Source organism: Asterias amurensis, chromosome 22, assembly GCF_032118995.1.
Source record: "Asterias amurensis chromosome 22, ASM3211899v1".
Lineage (NCBI taxonomy): Eukaryota > Metazoa > Echinodermata > Asteroidea > Forcipulatida > Asteriidae > Asterias > Asterias amurensis.
The window spans coordinates 12,826,962-12,841,961 of NC_092669.1; the positions used below are offsets into that span (position 1 = coordinate 12,826,962).

General features: G+C 37.4%; 1 protein-coding gene across 1 annotated transcript; it reads left to right on the forward strand.

Annotated features, from left to right (window-relative positions):
* The first annotated feature begins 1,300 nt into the window (after nt 1–1,300).
* On the forward strand, nt 1,301–14,988 carry LOC139953569 (uncharacterized protein C05D11.1-like). The gene is made up of 22 exons (XM_071953024.1): nt 1,301–1,456; nt 2,484–2,566; nt 2,707–2,865; nt 3,113–3,268; nt 3,644–3,820; nt 4,392–4,532; nt 4,992–5,102; nt 5,555–5,646; nt 5,914–6,091; nt 6,336–6,446; nt 6,805–6,948; nt 7,299–7,484; nt 8,033–8,135; nt 8,528–8,658; nt 8,847–9,027; nt 9,390–9,475; nt 9,888–10,048; nt 10,188–10,377; nt 10,941–11,084; nt 11,711–11,871; nt 12,273–12,425; nt 13,086–14,988. Exons 1-22 carry the CDS (start codon nt 1,315–1,317, stop codon nt 13,135–13,137), a joined length of 3,042 nt encoding a protein of 1,013 aa, XP_071809125.1. The 5' UTR covers nt 1,301–1,314; the 3' UTR covers nt 13,138–14,988.
* Nucleotides 14,989–15,000: the final 12 nt, after the last annotated feature.

The window sequence follows — 15,000 nt, forward strand, 5'->3', positions numbered from 1 at the left end:
TAATGGCAGATTGTTTATTAGCATAATGGTTTTAATTATGCAAAATAAGGAAGACAGTTCAAATAAGGCGATTATTTTTTTATGAAACTGTTTATTAAAGTCAGATTTATGTTGATGCGAATTTTACACTGCCGGGGCCGAAGAACAATAAACAACCATCCGCCCTCAAAATAACTAACAGCCACGCCCCTTAATGATTGCCCATTGACCCCCCCCCCCCCGCCCGCCCCCTCCTCATTTACTTGTAAGTGCACCTCCTGTCCCAATTTCAAGCAGAAAATACTGCATTTGCTAAACATCAGCTTTTGCTAATTGTATTGAAAAATGGTGGGAATAATTTTCTCCTCCCAAAATAAAGATGTACAATAGCCCAGCTATTAATCATTAAATCGATATGCAATGCAATGTTTTGAATCTCTCTACTGACAATGCTAGTTGAAGTTTACAATTGATGTTTCGACCCCAGAAAATCATTTTGGGTAACTTAAAAATCAAAAGTTTATTAAAAGAAAAAAAATTAATACACGGTACGGATAATGCACAAAATTCATACAAACGAATTGTGCTGATGGAAATTTGCTTTTTATATTATATGATTATCATTATTATCAGTTTTATTCCAAGCCAATTCAATGACATTCTGGCTGGGAGCTTGTTGTAATTAAAACAAGTAGACTAATTAATAGAAAAACATGTTTGTTTGTTTGTTTGTGTGTTTGTTGTTTGCTTGTTTTGTTTTTTTTGGGTTTTTTTTGTTCATTGTGTGTTTAGAAGGGAAATTCCTTATCCCGCTACCACTTTTCCACTCGTTAGTAGGCCTATCTTCATTTTAATTTTACCCAAGGAAGATTTTTTTTTGTAACAAAAAAAAATTAATCATCATTATTGAAAAAGTGGTTACATGACATGGAAACTTGTTTAAAATGTTTATTATTGATCATCACAAGTTGGTTCGTATTCGAAAAATGCGTAAAGACGACTGATTGGTCGAAAGAATGAATCATTATCAACCTTAGAAAAGAACTTGAAACGGACAAAACAATGACTAAAAAGAATCGCTACATTATTCGTCTCAATTTCAACAGAGGGCGTTTACTCTAAAAAAAAAAATTCCCGTTTCAATTTCAACAGAGGGCGTTTACCCCAAAACATTTTTTTCCGTTTCAATTTCAACAGAGGGCGTTCAACCAAAATTGATTTTCAATGTAATCGCCCAATAAGGCTATTAAAAGCGCAAGCATTTTAACAGGTACACGTTAAATTTTGGGCTTGGTTGGGCGATTTAATAAAATTCTTTCTCTTTAATCTTTCAAAATGGCAGCTCACTTTGAACAGACGTGTTCGGTTGTTTCCAATGGAATTGTTCCTGTGAATAAGTATAAATCCACTCGAACGGGTCTACAGGTCTTTATAGCTGAAGTAGAAGGTCCACTTGTGAATGGCTTCTTCTGTTTAGGTGAGAAATTGAAGGAAAAAATAGTTTGCAGTTTGTGAGTGTTTTGGTTGCAACGGACGCTATCCGGTTGATATGGCCTGGTGAACACGGAAAGGTTCAAATTGTTTTTGGTTTTCTTGCTGGAAATCTTTGGTCGGTAGCTGGAATATTACTTGAAGTCTTTTCAACCAATTCAAATTATAATTTATATTTACTGTTGATTGAGTTTCCCTCTTCATACAAGATTCGTGCAACTACAATGGATATTAATAAATTGAATCATAACTTTATAAATAATAAATTAAATATCAAAAGTCAAAACAATCTAGAAATGTGTTGATATTGACTGAACTATGAATCAGTTTAGAGTAGGCAAGAGTGGCTTTTTAGGGGACTTAAAGCTAGCCTTTAGTTCAGGCCTGGGCCCAATTTCATAGAGCTGCTAAGCACAGCAATTTGCTTAGCATGATTCCATGAAATTTCTTCCTTGATAGAAAAAGGATTACCAACCAAGTTTCCACATGATTTTCAGGATGAAACATCAGCTGAATAACCAGTAACTAACAATATGCAACAAATGGAAATTTTGTCGGTAATCCTGTTTTTAAAAGGAAGACATTTCATGCTCAGCAAATTTTTGTGCTTAGCAGCTCTATGAAATTGGGCCCATGTTTAGTTAGGACGACTCTGTCCTGATTCATTGTTTGTTTGTCAAAATCAATCTGATTGAAGTTCCATTGTTGTTTAATTGTTCTTTTTCTTGTTTGCCAGTTATGGCGCAAGAAATTTATTGGGTCATTTATTCTGCAATTTTACTTTTCATTTTTCATTTTCAATAATTTAGTTTTATTGCAAAGTCGTTTTTCTATTTTAATTCTGAATCATTTTGTTTTATCCTTCCACTAATTGGTGTGACATACAGCCACATTCAAGCTGCCTTAATCTCTACAGCACCTCACCTCCTCTGTGTAGCTACTTAGCATTTATAACAATACATGCTTAGTGCATTCATTACTCTGATTATTGTATCATTTAATTATTACCATAGCAACGGAGGCGCACGATGACGATGGACTACCCCATACCTTGGAGCATCTTATTTTTCTTGGAAGTGAAAAATACCCGTTTAAGGTAATTATTAATAAAAATTAGTCATAACATTTAGACCACTTCTTTACACAGGCAGTTTAACCAAGATGGAGTTATAGTACAAGGAACTAAGTCTGAGGGAAATGTGTTTACAAATGTACTTTTTTAATTTGTACATGTAGGGAGTGCTCGACATGCTTGCAAACCGATGCCTTGCGCAGGGTACCAACGCGTGGACAGACACCGATCATACCTGCTATACAGTGATGACTGCTGGGAGCCAGGGATTCCTGAATCTTCTACCCATCTATCTAGATCATGTTCTCTACCCGACACTAACTGTAAGTTACTTTTTAAGGAACATTACAGAATTGGTAAGACAAAAACCTGTCTAAGATCACAGATTACATAAAACTTACACGATGATGATGATAGTACAAAAAATCCCTAGAAATATTTCTGTCTGAAACGCTTAGCTACTTTTTTGTGCCTACTTTTTTGAAATTGGGCCTAGGAGAGAACTGGGTCGACCTTGGGAAGCTAATCAAACTCACCCAGTAACAACAAGTTTTTATTTTGACTTGACAGGAAGCTGGTTATGTTACCGAGGTCCATCATGTCAATGGAGAAGGCGAGAACGCTGGGGTTGTTTACTGCGAAATGCAAGGACGAGAAAACAGTGGGGAAAGTCGATCTCATCTTGCTATGCTTCGGGAGATGTATCCTGGACATTGTGGTTACAAGGTACGTTGGGCGAGTCGTGGCCGAGGAATCTAGTTTACTGGATCGAGGCTCTGGTGCTTCTGATCAGCAGAGTGTGGGTTCGAGTCCTGGTCGTGACACTTGTGTCCCTGAGCAAGACACTTAACTGTAATTGCTTCTCTCCACCCAGGGGTAAATGGAGATGGTTCTTGTGATTGGTTTAGCCGAGTAGCGCATATATTGGGCACAGGCTGTATACTCCCCAAGGACCTGAGATGGTTTAAGGAATGATTTAAACCCCAGTGACCAGGGAAAATAATATTGGAAGCGCTTTGAGATGCCCTTCGGGTGTGTAAAGCGCTTTATAAAAGACAGTTATTAGTATTATTAATTTGATGGAATTTAATTTTGTTTCAGTCTGAGACCGGCGGCATCATGTCGAACCTTAGGGAAAGTACATCGAACACTAAGGTCAGACAATATCATAAGGATTTCTACCGCCCTGACAACCTATGTCTCATCATCACGGGGCAAGTCAAACCCGAGGAGGTATTCAAAGCATTAGAGCCATTTGAAGAGAAGATTATAGCTAAGGTAAGGAGGTTGTGAACATGAATCATAAAAATAACCTTCTTGTTGCTCAGAATATTTACTGGACCGAGATTTTATTTACTAGAACAAAATCAAAATGAGAAGAGACGAGAATCAAAATGAGAGCATGTTATATAATCTAAACTGTTTTCTTAGAACAGAACAATAGCGGAAGTTTATCTTCTGTTTTATGGACTGGGTGATACTCGGTTCGGACTGAAAGATATTTGTGAGACGCAAACTCACATTTAAAATGATTCAAATTATTTGTATTTATTTATTAATAACCAACAGTGGTTAACCACCACTAACGGTATCATCAAGTAAGAAATAATAAAAACAAGAAATTAGGAAGCACTAAACAAATTCAATTAAATAAATCTATATTAAGAAAAACATTAAAAGGTAAAAAAATTGTCTTTATTAGTAATAATTATTATTATTATTATTTTTACAAATAAAATGTTTAAACTTTTGAGACAAAGACGATGTTATTGACTCTTTTTAATGTGACTGGTTTGATGTTGGGCGCTTTATAAATTCTGCGTCTTATTGTTTATTATGATTTATTTAGGGCGCACTACCACCGTATTTGCGCCCCTGGCAGAGTGAAGTCCCACCTCTCACTGAAAGTGTTGTGAAATCCGTTTCATTCCCATCTGATGATGAAGCTAATGGTATGGTGTATGTAGCATGGAGGGCTCCTAAAGCCAAGGTAAAAAAAATGTAATAATTTTTTCAAAATGTTTTATACTGTACAACTTTAAAGAAATGTTGTGAAATGCTATACATCAATGAGGCAACGAAGGCGATTTTCTCCATGCCCCCCTGGTTATTGCCTTGGTGCCCTTGAAATGCTCCACAGTAGAAATTTACAATTTCCTCATAGGATGCCCTTCACCAAGAAGAACATGCCTTGGTGCCCTTGCCCTTTTCAAAAATGCAGCAAACGGGTCTGTGCTTTGGTATTTATCTATAAGCAGGACAGTTCTTTTTAAAACTGAGAAATCTCCCGAATTAAAAAAAATCTACTCCGCGATTGTAGAATAAATAGCCAGACAAGTTCTCAAAAGAACATAACCTACCCATCAAGAATAATACACATGGCGTTATCGCAAACCAACAGTTGTTGATTTTCTTGTTGTTGATTTGTTGTTGTTTATTTTATTTTCAGGACCTTTACAGCATGGCAGCCCTCCAGGTCTTGATGGAATACTTAACCGATACTTCGGTCGCTCCGCTACAACGAGATTTTGTTGAGAGGGACGATCCATTCTGCAATAGGGTAAGTCAGAAAGTTTCTTGCCTGGACAAAATTGTCCGAAGTCATTCTACTAAAAGTTTAGTGTAATCAGCCCGATCGCACGCTTTTCCAGGAGTGCGAATAGTCACACGCCCGATCCCTCTAAAATGCACTCCTGCTACAGATGTCAAATGGTTCGGGGCAAGTCTTTGAATAGCAACCTCCAGATGAGCAAACCCTGGTACCATTGTGCCATATACATCCATTCAGAATTGTGTATGGGTGTTCACCGTCTTGTACGTAACTACGCAAAAGCTTACCCCTAATCATGTGACATAGCAAGGGGATAGTCTGAGTAATTCAAAATGTAAGCTGTACATTGTGTGACTAAGCAAGTCATTGTACCACACATTGTTCAAATCTAACTCGCAAATGGCTTATTCAAGAAAAATTTACTTTGGGATTTGGGATTTATATTTTGATTTTTTTTCTAGGTACGCTACTCGGTTATTGAAGCGACAGAGTCCTGCGTTTATGTCAAGTTTGACAACGTTCCTAAAGCAAAGCTACCCGACATCAAGAAAAGGTAAAACAAGTCAACAAATTATATGAACAGTTCAAAGTTCAATTTGATCCGATACCTTTTCTTTGATCTTCTGCTTAGACTGGAAGTAAGTAAAATTTTGCTGCCATTGCGGCCGCCATCATGGTTTTGGCATTTTGTACAAGCTGTTTGCTTTAAAGTGGTTTAGAGCGCCCCCACATGGCCACAAAATTAGAATGGTGTAGAAGCGCCCTCATGTGCTCAGAAGTATTCATCGGACTTCTATTTCTTGTATCGTTCTTTGCGCAGACTTGTTGATGTTCTTGAGGGGATAGCATCGGGCAAAGAAGCAATCGATATGAAACGGATGGCTAGCGTTCTCCATCGTCGAATCCTAGAATGTCTAAATCATATGGAGGAACGACCTCACGATACGTTTGCCTTCATGGGTATCGGGGACTTCTTGTACGGTGAAGACGAAGACCAGGTAAGAATAAGAAAATAAATTTCAATCAATTTTGGAAAAAAAAAAGAATTAAAGACACTGGACACTATTGGTAATTATTCAAAATAAAAACTTACTTGGTAACAAGCAATGAAGAGCTGTTGATAGTATAAAACATTATGAGAAACGGCTCACTGTTATACTTCAAAGTACATGTATACATAGTTTTTGAGAAAGAGGTAATTTCTCATTGAAAAGACTTTGTGTTCATTGTTATCTTTTACAGCTGGCCCAGCGACTCAATCAAGTTGAGAACTACAAGAAACAAGTCAAGGAACCAGACACTTTCTGGACGAAGCTTATGGCTACGTACCTCACCTCCGCCAACTCTGTGACAGTAAGTCAAGTTTTTTCCCTCTTTTTTTTCTGGTTGTTAAGCCAATGATTCTCAAAAAAGCATATTTAATCACTATAATAGTCAAGAACCCAATTAGGAGAAGACAAGGATGAAGTTTCACTTTTAAAAGTGGGAGGAACTTCCATAGAGAATTATTCCAGGGAAAACCCACGCAGTCAGTTAGAGACTGTACACCCAATCCACTTAGTGCCCCAAGCATGATTCGAACCATGGTCCTAAAGGTGGAAGGTGAGAAAAGATACCACTCCGCCAACCACTCCGCCAACTCGCCCCTTGAATAAAATAGTACCTTTCATTATAAGTGATGATTTATTTTGATTCTCCTTTTGTTGTATAGATTATAGGTGAGCCTAGTCAGAAGCTTGCAGAATCCATGGCAGAAGAGGAGAAACAACGAGTTGCTAAGCAACGGGAAGAACTTGGAGAGGCTGGTCTCAAAGCGAAGGATGAGACCCTACAGAAAGCAACAGAAGAAAATGAGGTACCAGACAAGGTGGCAATTGAATGCCCCGTATTTTTGACCGCATGAGGGCGCTCTCAAAAGATTCATTCACACCCAAAACAACTATTAAAGACTTGAACACCAAAGACTTTTTCCCTGCATGTTGGCTAGCATGTCAACTACACTTAACATTATCTTTGACATTTCTATACATTTTATTACTGTTGAATTATGTGGCATCCATCTTTTCATAATCATACTCATTGTTAACATGAAAATAAATGTGCATTGAATTGAACATATCCATCATGGTCAATAAGACTTTCAAAGAAGCCGTTAGAACCCACCTCTAAATCAACTTAAACCTAATGATTTGTTTGGTTTTGTAGACTGAGCCGCCTGAAAATATGATCAGCTCCTTACCAGTGCCAGGAACAGACTCCGTCCAGTTTCATCCCATCAATCGCCATAGTAACCTCCCTAGCAACAAACCGACCAATGGGGTGGCTGGAATTGATCTGCAGAAGATACCCTTCACGTTCCAGTTAGATGACATCCATACGAACTTTGTTCAGGTTTGTTCAACCTCAAATTACTGTTTTAATTCTGTGGCGTGTCATGGCCTATCGGTTAATGGCACTGGATTCAAACTCTGGGGTTTCTGATCAGTAGAGTGTGGGTTTGAGTCCCAGTAGTGACACTTGTGTCCTTAAGCAAGACACTTATGATGCTTCGTCCATAGAACATTGTAGGATGGGACATAAAGCTGTTGGGCCCGTGTTTGTCTAACGCATGTAAAAGAACCCGTAGCACCTGTCGTAAAAAGAAGGGGTTCACCCCGGTGTTCCTGGTTTGATTGGCGGCATATTGCGCCACAGCACCTTGTAAACAATTACATGGTGCTTTAAAGGAATAGGTCTCATAATTCAATACGTAGCTCCACACACCTTGCTGGAAATGACACTGAGGGCTTTGAAAAAGGGCCCACCTTCCTTTTTTTCAAAAAGGCAAGAAGCCCCCCCCCCCCCCCCACAAAAAAAATAACTTTTTTGGCCTTAACAAATTTTTGTAAAACAAGTTCGGCTGAAAACTCTAAATGTTGTGTCTTTATATTTCCCTACAGTTTTCGGTCATGCTGGATACATCCTCAATTCCTGCTAAGCTGAAGCCCTATCTACCAGTATTTATCGAGATTCTCTTTGAATCTCCACTCATCAGAGACGGAGGTAATGACAAACAGCGCCCTCTATCAACCAAGTATTCAATATTGTTTCTCTTGAAGACAATCAAAACATACTGATCGAAATGTTGAGTTGTGACATCACTAATTGTTTTTTTAGAACCACCAAAGCTTAATCAAGAGAATGTTACATGGTATTCCATAAACCTTGATATATAACTTCTTTAAGACACTGGGCACTATTGGTCATTTCTCAAAATTAGACTGGCCATCAAGTCCTTTACTGTATATCTTTCCATGTGCGTGGATTTAGTTGTTGTATCCCATGAGGATGTTGTGACTCGGTTAGCAGCAGACACTCTATCGACTTAATCAAGTCTAGGATTAGACTGGCCATCAAGTCATTTACTGTTCATTTTTCCTTGTGTGTGGATTTAGTTCTTGTATCCCATGAGGATGTTGTGACCCAGCTAGCAGCAGACACTCTATCGACTGAGTCAAGTCTAGGATTTAACGGCAATCGATTCCGATGTGGAGAATTCTCCCAGGTGGCTTTCATTGAAATGAAGGTTCGTTTATTTGTTTATTTATCATTTATTTGTGTTTATTTGTTTACTTGTTTACTTGTTTATTTATTGATTTTTTTTTATTTTTTTTTTACTTGTTTACTTGTTTACTTATTTGGTAATTTCTTTACTTGTTAACTTGTTTATTTGTTTATCTGTTTGTTTATTTGTTTCTTAACTTTTTTCCTAAGGTTGAGATTGAAAAGTACAAACGTGGTGTTCAGTGGTTACAAGAGCTTCTGTATCAGACGCAATTTGTCGCTGAACGTCTTAAGATTGTCGCCAGTAAGATGATGAATGATGTAGCGAGACTAAAGAGGGATGGACGGACGATTGCCGTAGCTGCTCTCAAAGAACTCAACTTCATTGAAGGTAAGAAGACGCAAAAATGATGAGAAAAATATAATAAAATATTGAAGTCATATATGGCGCACGTATCTACCAAAAAGGTACTCAAGGCGCTTAGTATATAAATTTTTACAAAAAGATTATTTAAGTTATGAATTCTGAGACCCAGTTATGAATTCTGAGACCCAGTTATGTAGCATTAACGTCTATGACTATGAATTGCACAAATCAAGAAGTTCTAGTCATTGTGAAATCATCAGTTAGCTGGGGATTCCAACCCACAACCTGTAATTGCAAGTCCTGCAGCCTTACCACATGGTGACCTTTTTTACCAAAACCCCCGATACTTTCAGTCGCTGATATTTGTTTTTATTTTCTTATCTTAGGGAGTAATTTCTACGTTGCCAGTATGATGAGACAGCATAAGTTCTTGTCTGGTATGGTGACGAGATTGGACAAAGATCCGGAAGGCGTGAGTGTTGCACTAGAAATAAATATGACAAGATTATTTGGTTTTGTTTCTTGACTTTATATACTTTTAAGGCCAAAAAAAAAATAAAAACATGTTAAGCTTCCCTGCCCGCTTCCTTTTTAGAGGCCCCCCCCCCTTTTTTTGTACTCAATGACTTTTTTCACCCCTTTTTTAACGATCTCAGCAAAAATGTGTGCAAAATACTTGTGATTAAACTGTGTTTGCCTAAAACAAATTATTCATTTAAAGAAGGACAACAAAATTAAAACATTGATTAGTCAGTTTTCCCACAGAAATGTTTTTACAAGCAAGGTTTGATTTAGAAAGCATACAGACAAAACTTTTAACTGTTTAGTTTTGAAAATCTGCATTACAGATGAAGAATTTTTGTATTTCATGAAAACTTGTTTAGGTCATCAAGGAAGTGAATGAACTCCGTGACCTTTTGACCTCACCTAGCAACCTCCGCATCCACATGGCAGCCGACATGAAGAAACTGAAAGAAGTTGGAGATGCCCAGTTGCCGTGGCAACAGTATTTCGTAGAGAAAGATGTGAAAGCTGATACAAAATGGTAGATAGTCAAGGTTTCCTTCCACCACTTGGTACCTTATTTAAAGACTTTGGAAAAGTTAACCCATATTTCAAAGCGGCCTTGTTCTTCTCCTAAGCATTAAACAGTTCTCGTCTCGATTTACCAATATTTTTTACAGTGACAAGTTAGGTCAGATTGCGAGTCAGCTGTTACGCCCAAGTACGCCCAGTACCCCACTGGGTACCATAGTGGGTGTAGGATCAGTGGAGTCTGCATTCCTGATTCAGACTATACCCTGCATTACGAGTTACCTGGAGCCGGACCTACCAGCTATCATGGTCTACATTGAGTGCCTTTGTGCTCTGGAGGTATTTACTTCAATTCTTTTGATTCACTTCAAATCTGCTTAGCACTAAACTCAAATCTGCTTAACATTAGGCGAAATTGTCAAGTATAAAGGAACTGTTTACAGAGCCAACACTGCTTAACAGAGATTTTCACAATCTACTACTTCTTGGCGTTTATTGAAACCCTGTTTCAGCCCCAGGAGTAGGTGGCAACATGCCCCTGGTGGCAGTTGATTTGGGTCGCTGGCCAGAATCAGTTAAGTGAAGCCCTCGCCTAAGTTGAAGTGTCTGTCCGACCTTGTGATGTGAGGTGAGCTCTCACAATTATTGTTATGATTATTTTTGTCTTCAAGTGAGCGAAGAATTCAGTTTAAAGATAAAAAGTACCAACGCCAGAAAGTATAGACTCCAGAGTTATTTTTGTTAACATTCTATTGAACTATTGTATGTTATTGTTATGTTAAGATCAGCGTGATATTCCAATAATTTTAAGCCATTTGATATTTCTATAGGGTCCAATGTGGAAACAGATCCGTGGTCTAGGCCTGGCTTATCATTATCGTATGTACTTGATATTTCTATAGGGTCCAATGTGGAAACAGATCCGTGGTCTAGGCCTTGCTTATCATTATCGTATGTACTGCCGACCAGAAGAAGGACTACTGTACTTCCAGCTCTTCAAATGCACACATGTAGTCAATGCTTACAAACAAGCCATTGAGATCGTGGTGAGTGTAACATGTATTTAATTGTATAGTGGTGTGATCTCCCCCCAAATTACAAAATTTGAAATGTTTTTCAACATATTTTTTTAATAATTTAAATCAAATTCATTTCTCCACGTACTGCATCTCTTTGGAACTCCTTGCCTGATGCATGTTTCCCTCCATCCTACAATCTAGACTGTTTTAAGAGGAATATCAATTCCTTCCTTCAATCTGCCCTACCCCATGCATACATCTCTTTGGAACTCCTTGCCTGGTGCATGTTTCCCTCCATCCTACAATCTAGACTGTTTTAAGAGGAATATCAATTTCTACCTCCAATCCCCCTCCCCCATGCATACATCTCTTTGGAACTCTTTGCCTGGTGGATGTTTCCCTCCATCCTACAATCTAGACTGTTTTAAGAGGAATATCAATTCCTACCTTCAGCTCCCCCCTGAATTCTTTTCACATTCAATAATTAACTTGTTGTCTTGAAACCCCATACCAAGAGTGGCCTTGTTGGGGACGAGCTTGCATTAAAAAAATGAAATAAAAAATAAATAGAAAAACCTCACACCCAAGTTTATTATACAACCTGGGAAGCGCCTAATTTTGCAATTTTTATTTCTCTGTTTGATGTTATCTAGGAGGGTTACTTGAATGGTACAACGACCTTTGACCCTGTCCAGCTCGAGACTGCCATTAGTAGCGTCTTATATGAAGTCATTGAGAGAGAAGAAACTGTGGCTTCAACGTCTAAAGTCTCACTACTCAGTTACTTCAGAGGGACGGATCAAAGCTATAACAGGTTGGGCAATTAATCAATTAATTACTGGAATTTTTATTTATTTTGTATTTTATACACAAGTGAACAAGAAGCTAGTAGTATGAACTACAGCTAGAGTTCATAAATTGTACAGGGGGCATGTTCAAAAGAATTTTATGAAATCTGGATTTTGAAAGACTCGGCTGTTTAGGCTTTGATGGCAGAAGCAGGTAGTGAGTTCCAATGCCTAGAATAGGATGGTATAAAGGATCTCTGATGTTGAGAAGTGCCTGATTTGAAGATGATGACAGTATTTTGATGTTGTGTACATGACTTCCTAGTAGAGCGACATGCTGTTGTTTGAGGAAGAGGTTGATGGTTTTATACTAAAACCATTTTATTCCGCCACTTTGTTAAGTTTTCAAACTTGTTTTCTTTGTCAGGAATCTGTTGTCGCAGATCACCAAGGTAACCGTTTCCGACTTGATGCGTATCGGTGAGAAGTACATGCGCCCTCTATTTGATTCCAGTAAATCACGCTGCGCTGTCTGCTGTCAATCCTCAAAGGTTGATGAAGTGAAGGAAGGATTCAAAGCGTAAGTAGAGAAGAAGAAAATCTTATTGATCGAAATATTCCTTATTTCAATGTTTCTCTAAAACAATGTTTCTCAAGATGTTCCAGCCAGCCCACTCTTCTTGGCCAATCAAACTTTTAAACGTCTCAAAAGTTTGGTAACCTTTACCCTAACAAAACTTGAACATAATCAAAAGAAATGCAACGCTTTGGCCATCACTATTCACCATTAAAATCCTTGTTACTCTTTTACTCTTGTAATAATGGTATTAAACTGCAAACTGAGGAATCTGAGGTGACAGTTATAACAAGACCATCGTCCCTACTGTCCCTTCTCTAGCAATTACTTTATTTATTTATTACACACCCAACAGCACAATTAGCACCAACAACAGGATGAATAGGAAACAAGACGAAATATTAATTTGTTTATGTGGGGGAAAACCTAAGATTGGGGAAACCAACGCAATCAGGTAGGGACCATGGTCCACAGAGAGGAGAAAGTCAGGGAAGGAAACCACCGAGCGGGAGGTGCCACATGTGGGATATTTATGTGCAATGTTGGACGTGTGTAAGGGTTTATTGGAATCAGGCTGCAACACAAAAAGGGCATTCATCGTAACAGAAAACTGAAACAACCATTTTTGTAAATTATAAATTCCACTTTGCTTCTTTCTTTTAGTCTTGGACGTGATTTGAGCGTGATGGCTTCATTGGAAGATGGGTTCCAGTGATTTGACTCGAGTAGAGAATGAATAACCGAGAATACGCCAACGGATGTAATATTAATCATGAAGGATATCTTTAAATGTTCGTGGCCCTCTAGAGGGCAGAAATATATAAACTTGTAAGGACACACTTAGTGTGAAACAATGTGAAACAAGTGAAACTTTACAAATGGTGTTTAATGTATGCACTTAGTTAGTATTCCTAAAAATACTTATACCTAGAAGTATTTATTTTAGGGACATTAGTTTTTGTGGGAAGTAATCGTTAAAATGATACGTACCATTTTGCCTTCAATAAAACCTTGTTTAGTGATCAGAAAAAAAAACCTTTAAATCAGAAATTTATTTCTAAAAAATATAGTCTGCTTTTAAAGCTGCTTTTTTTAATTACTTTTCTAGGTGTATTTTTTGTATGTTATTCTTGCAATCTTGTAGACATTTTGTGACTCTATCGGAGACAGTGTAAGTGTTGTGAACTTTTTGTATACATATTGCTGTCATATTTTGGATTCTTTTGAGAGGTAAATTTATTCATCCAAGTTTTCAGCTGAGTTTCTCTTTTTCTTATAATAGTGCCTTAGAAACTTTAATACCACTCGACAAAGAAGTGTGTGGTCTGACATTACTTTCTTTTTTAAATGTTCGTTGTTCTAAAACTTTTCTTTTGTAAAACTAGACTTGTGCAGTCTGTTGGTCATTAGGCTGTCCACAATGTTCAAATATGTATTAGACTTGCACAGTCTGTTGGTCATCAAGCTGTCCAAATATCTTGCACCAGTTGAATGTTCAAATATGCATTAGACTTGCACAGTCTGTTGATCATCAGGCAGTCTCCAATGTTCAAATATATATTAGACTTGCACAGTCTGTTGATCATCAAACAGTCCCCAATGTTCAAATATATATTAGACTTGCACAGTCTGTTGGCCATTAAGGTCAAAACCAAGGCTGAAGGCCGCACTGGTAACAATTACTTGTGTCGATCTATAGTTCCCTTCACTTTATGTTACAAAAACTACGTTAGGCTTTCTTTTAATTTGTTTTCATTCAACGAAACTATGGGAGATATTATGTTACTGTTTTAAAGCCATTGTACACCATCGGTACAGAAAAAAAAAACACAGATTTACAAATAACTTACAGGGTTTACAGAAGGTAATAATGAAAGACTTCTCTTGAAATATTATTCCATGAAATGCTTTACCTTTTGAGAAAACATTAAAAAATATCATTTCTCGATATCAAGAAATACGGATTTATTTTAAACACATGTCATGACACAGCGAAACGTGCGGATGACCGATTGAGCCTAAATTTTCACAGGTTTGTTATTTTATATAGAAATTGTGATACACGAAGTGTGGGCCTTGGACAATACCGTTTACCGAAAGTGTCCAATGGCTTTAAACAACTTTTGTTGTTTACTTTGAATAATTAATGACATGTATTTTGATCGATGTACAATGTGATTGATAAGTACATGTAGCAAAATGTGCATACTGAATAAAGAAATTCACTATCAACTTGTATTTGTGATGAGTAACTAATTTACATACTCAAGAAACTTCTTATGAAGTACTGTATCAGTGATGGGGGAAATGGACAAAGGGTCACACGATGAGTAAAGTAATTTACATACTCATGAATATTAAAATAAAGTATCAGTGATAGGTGAAATCCTCACACGATGAGTGAAGTAATTTTCATAATCATGAATATTAAAGTGAAAAATTGAGTAATAGGAGAAATTGTCACACAAGTGATTTACATACTCATGAATATTGAAATGAAATGAAATATCAGTAATGTCAACATATTAATTAGGCAGTTGTAAAAGGTTACAAATAAAACATTCTCAACAAATTAAAC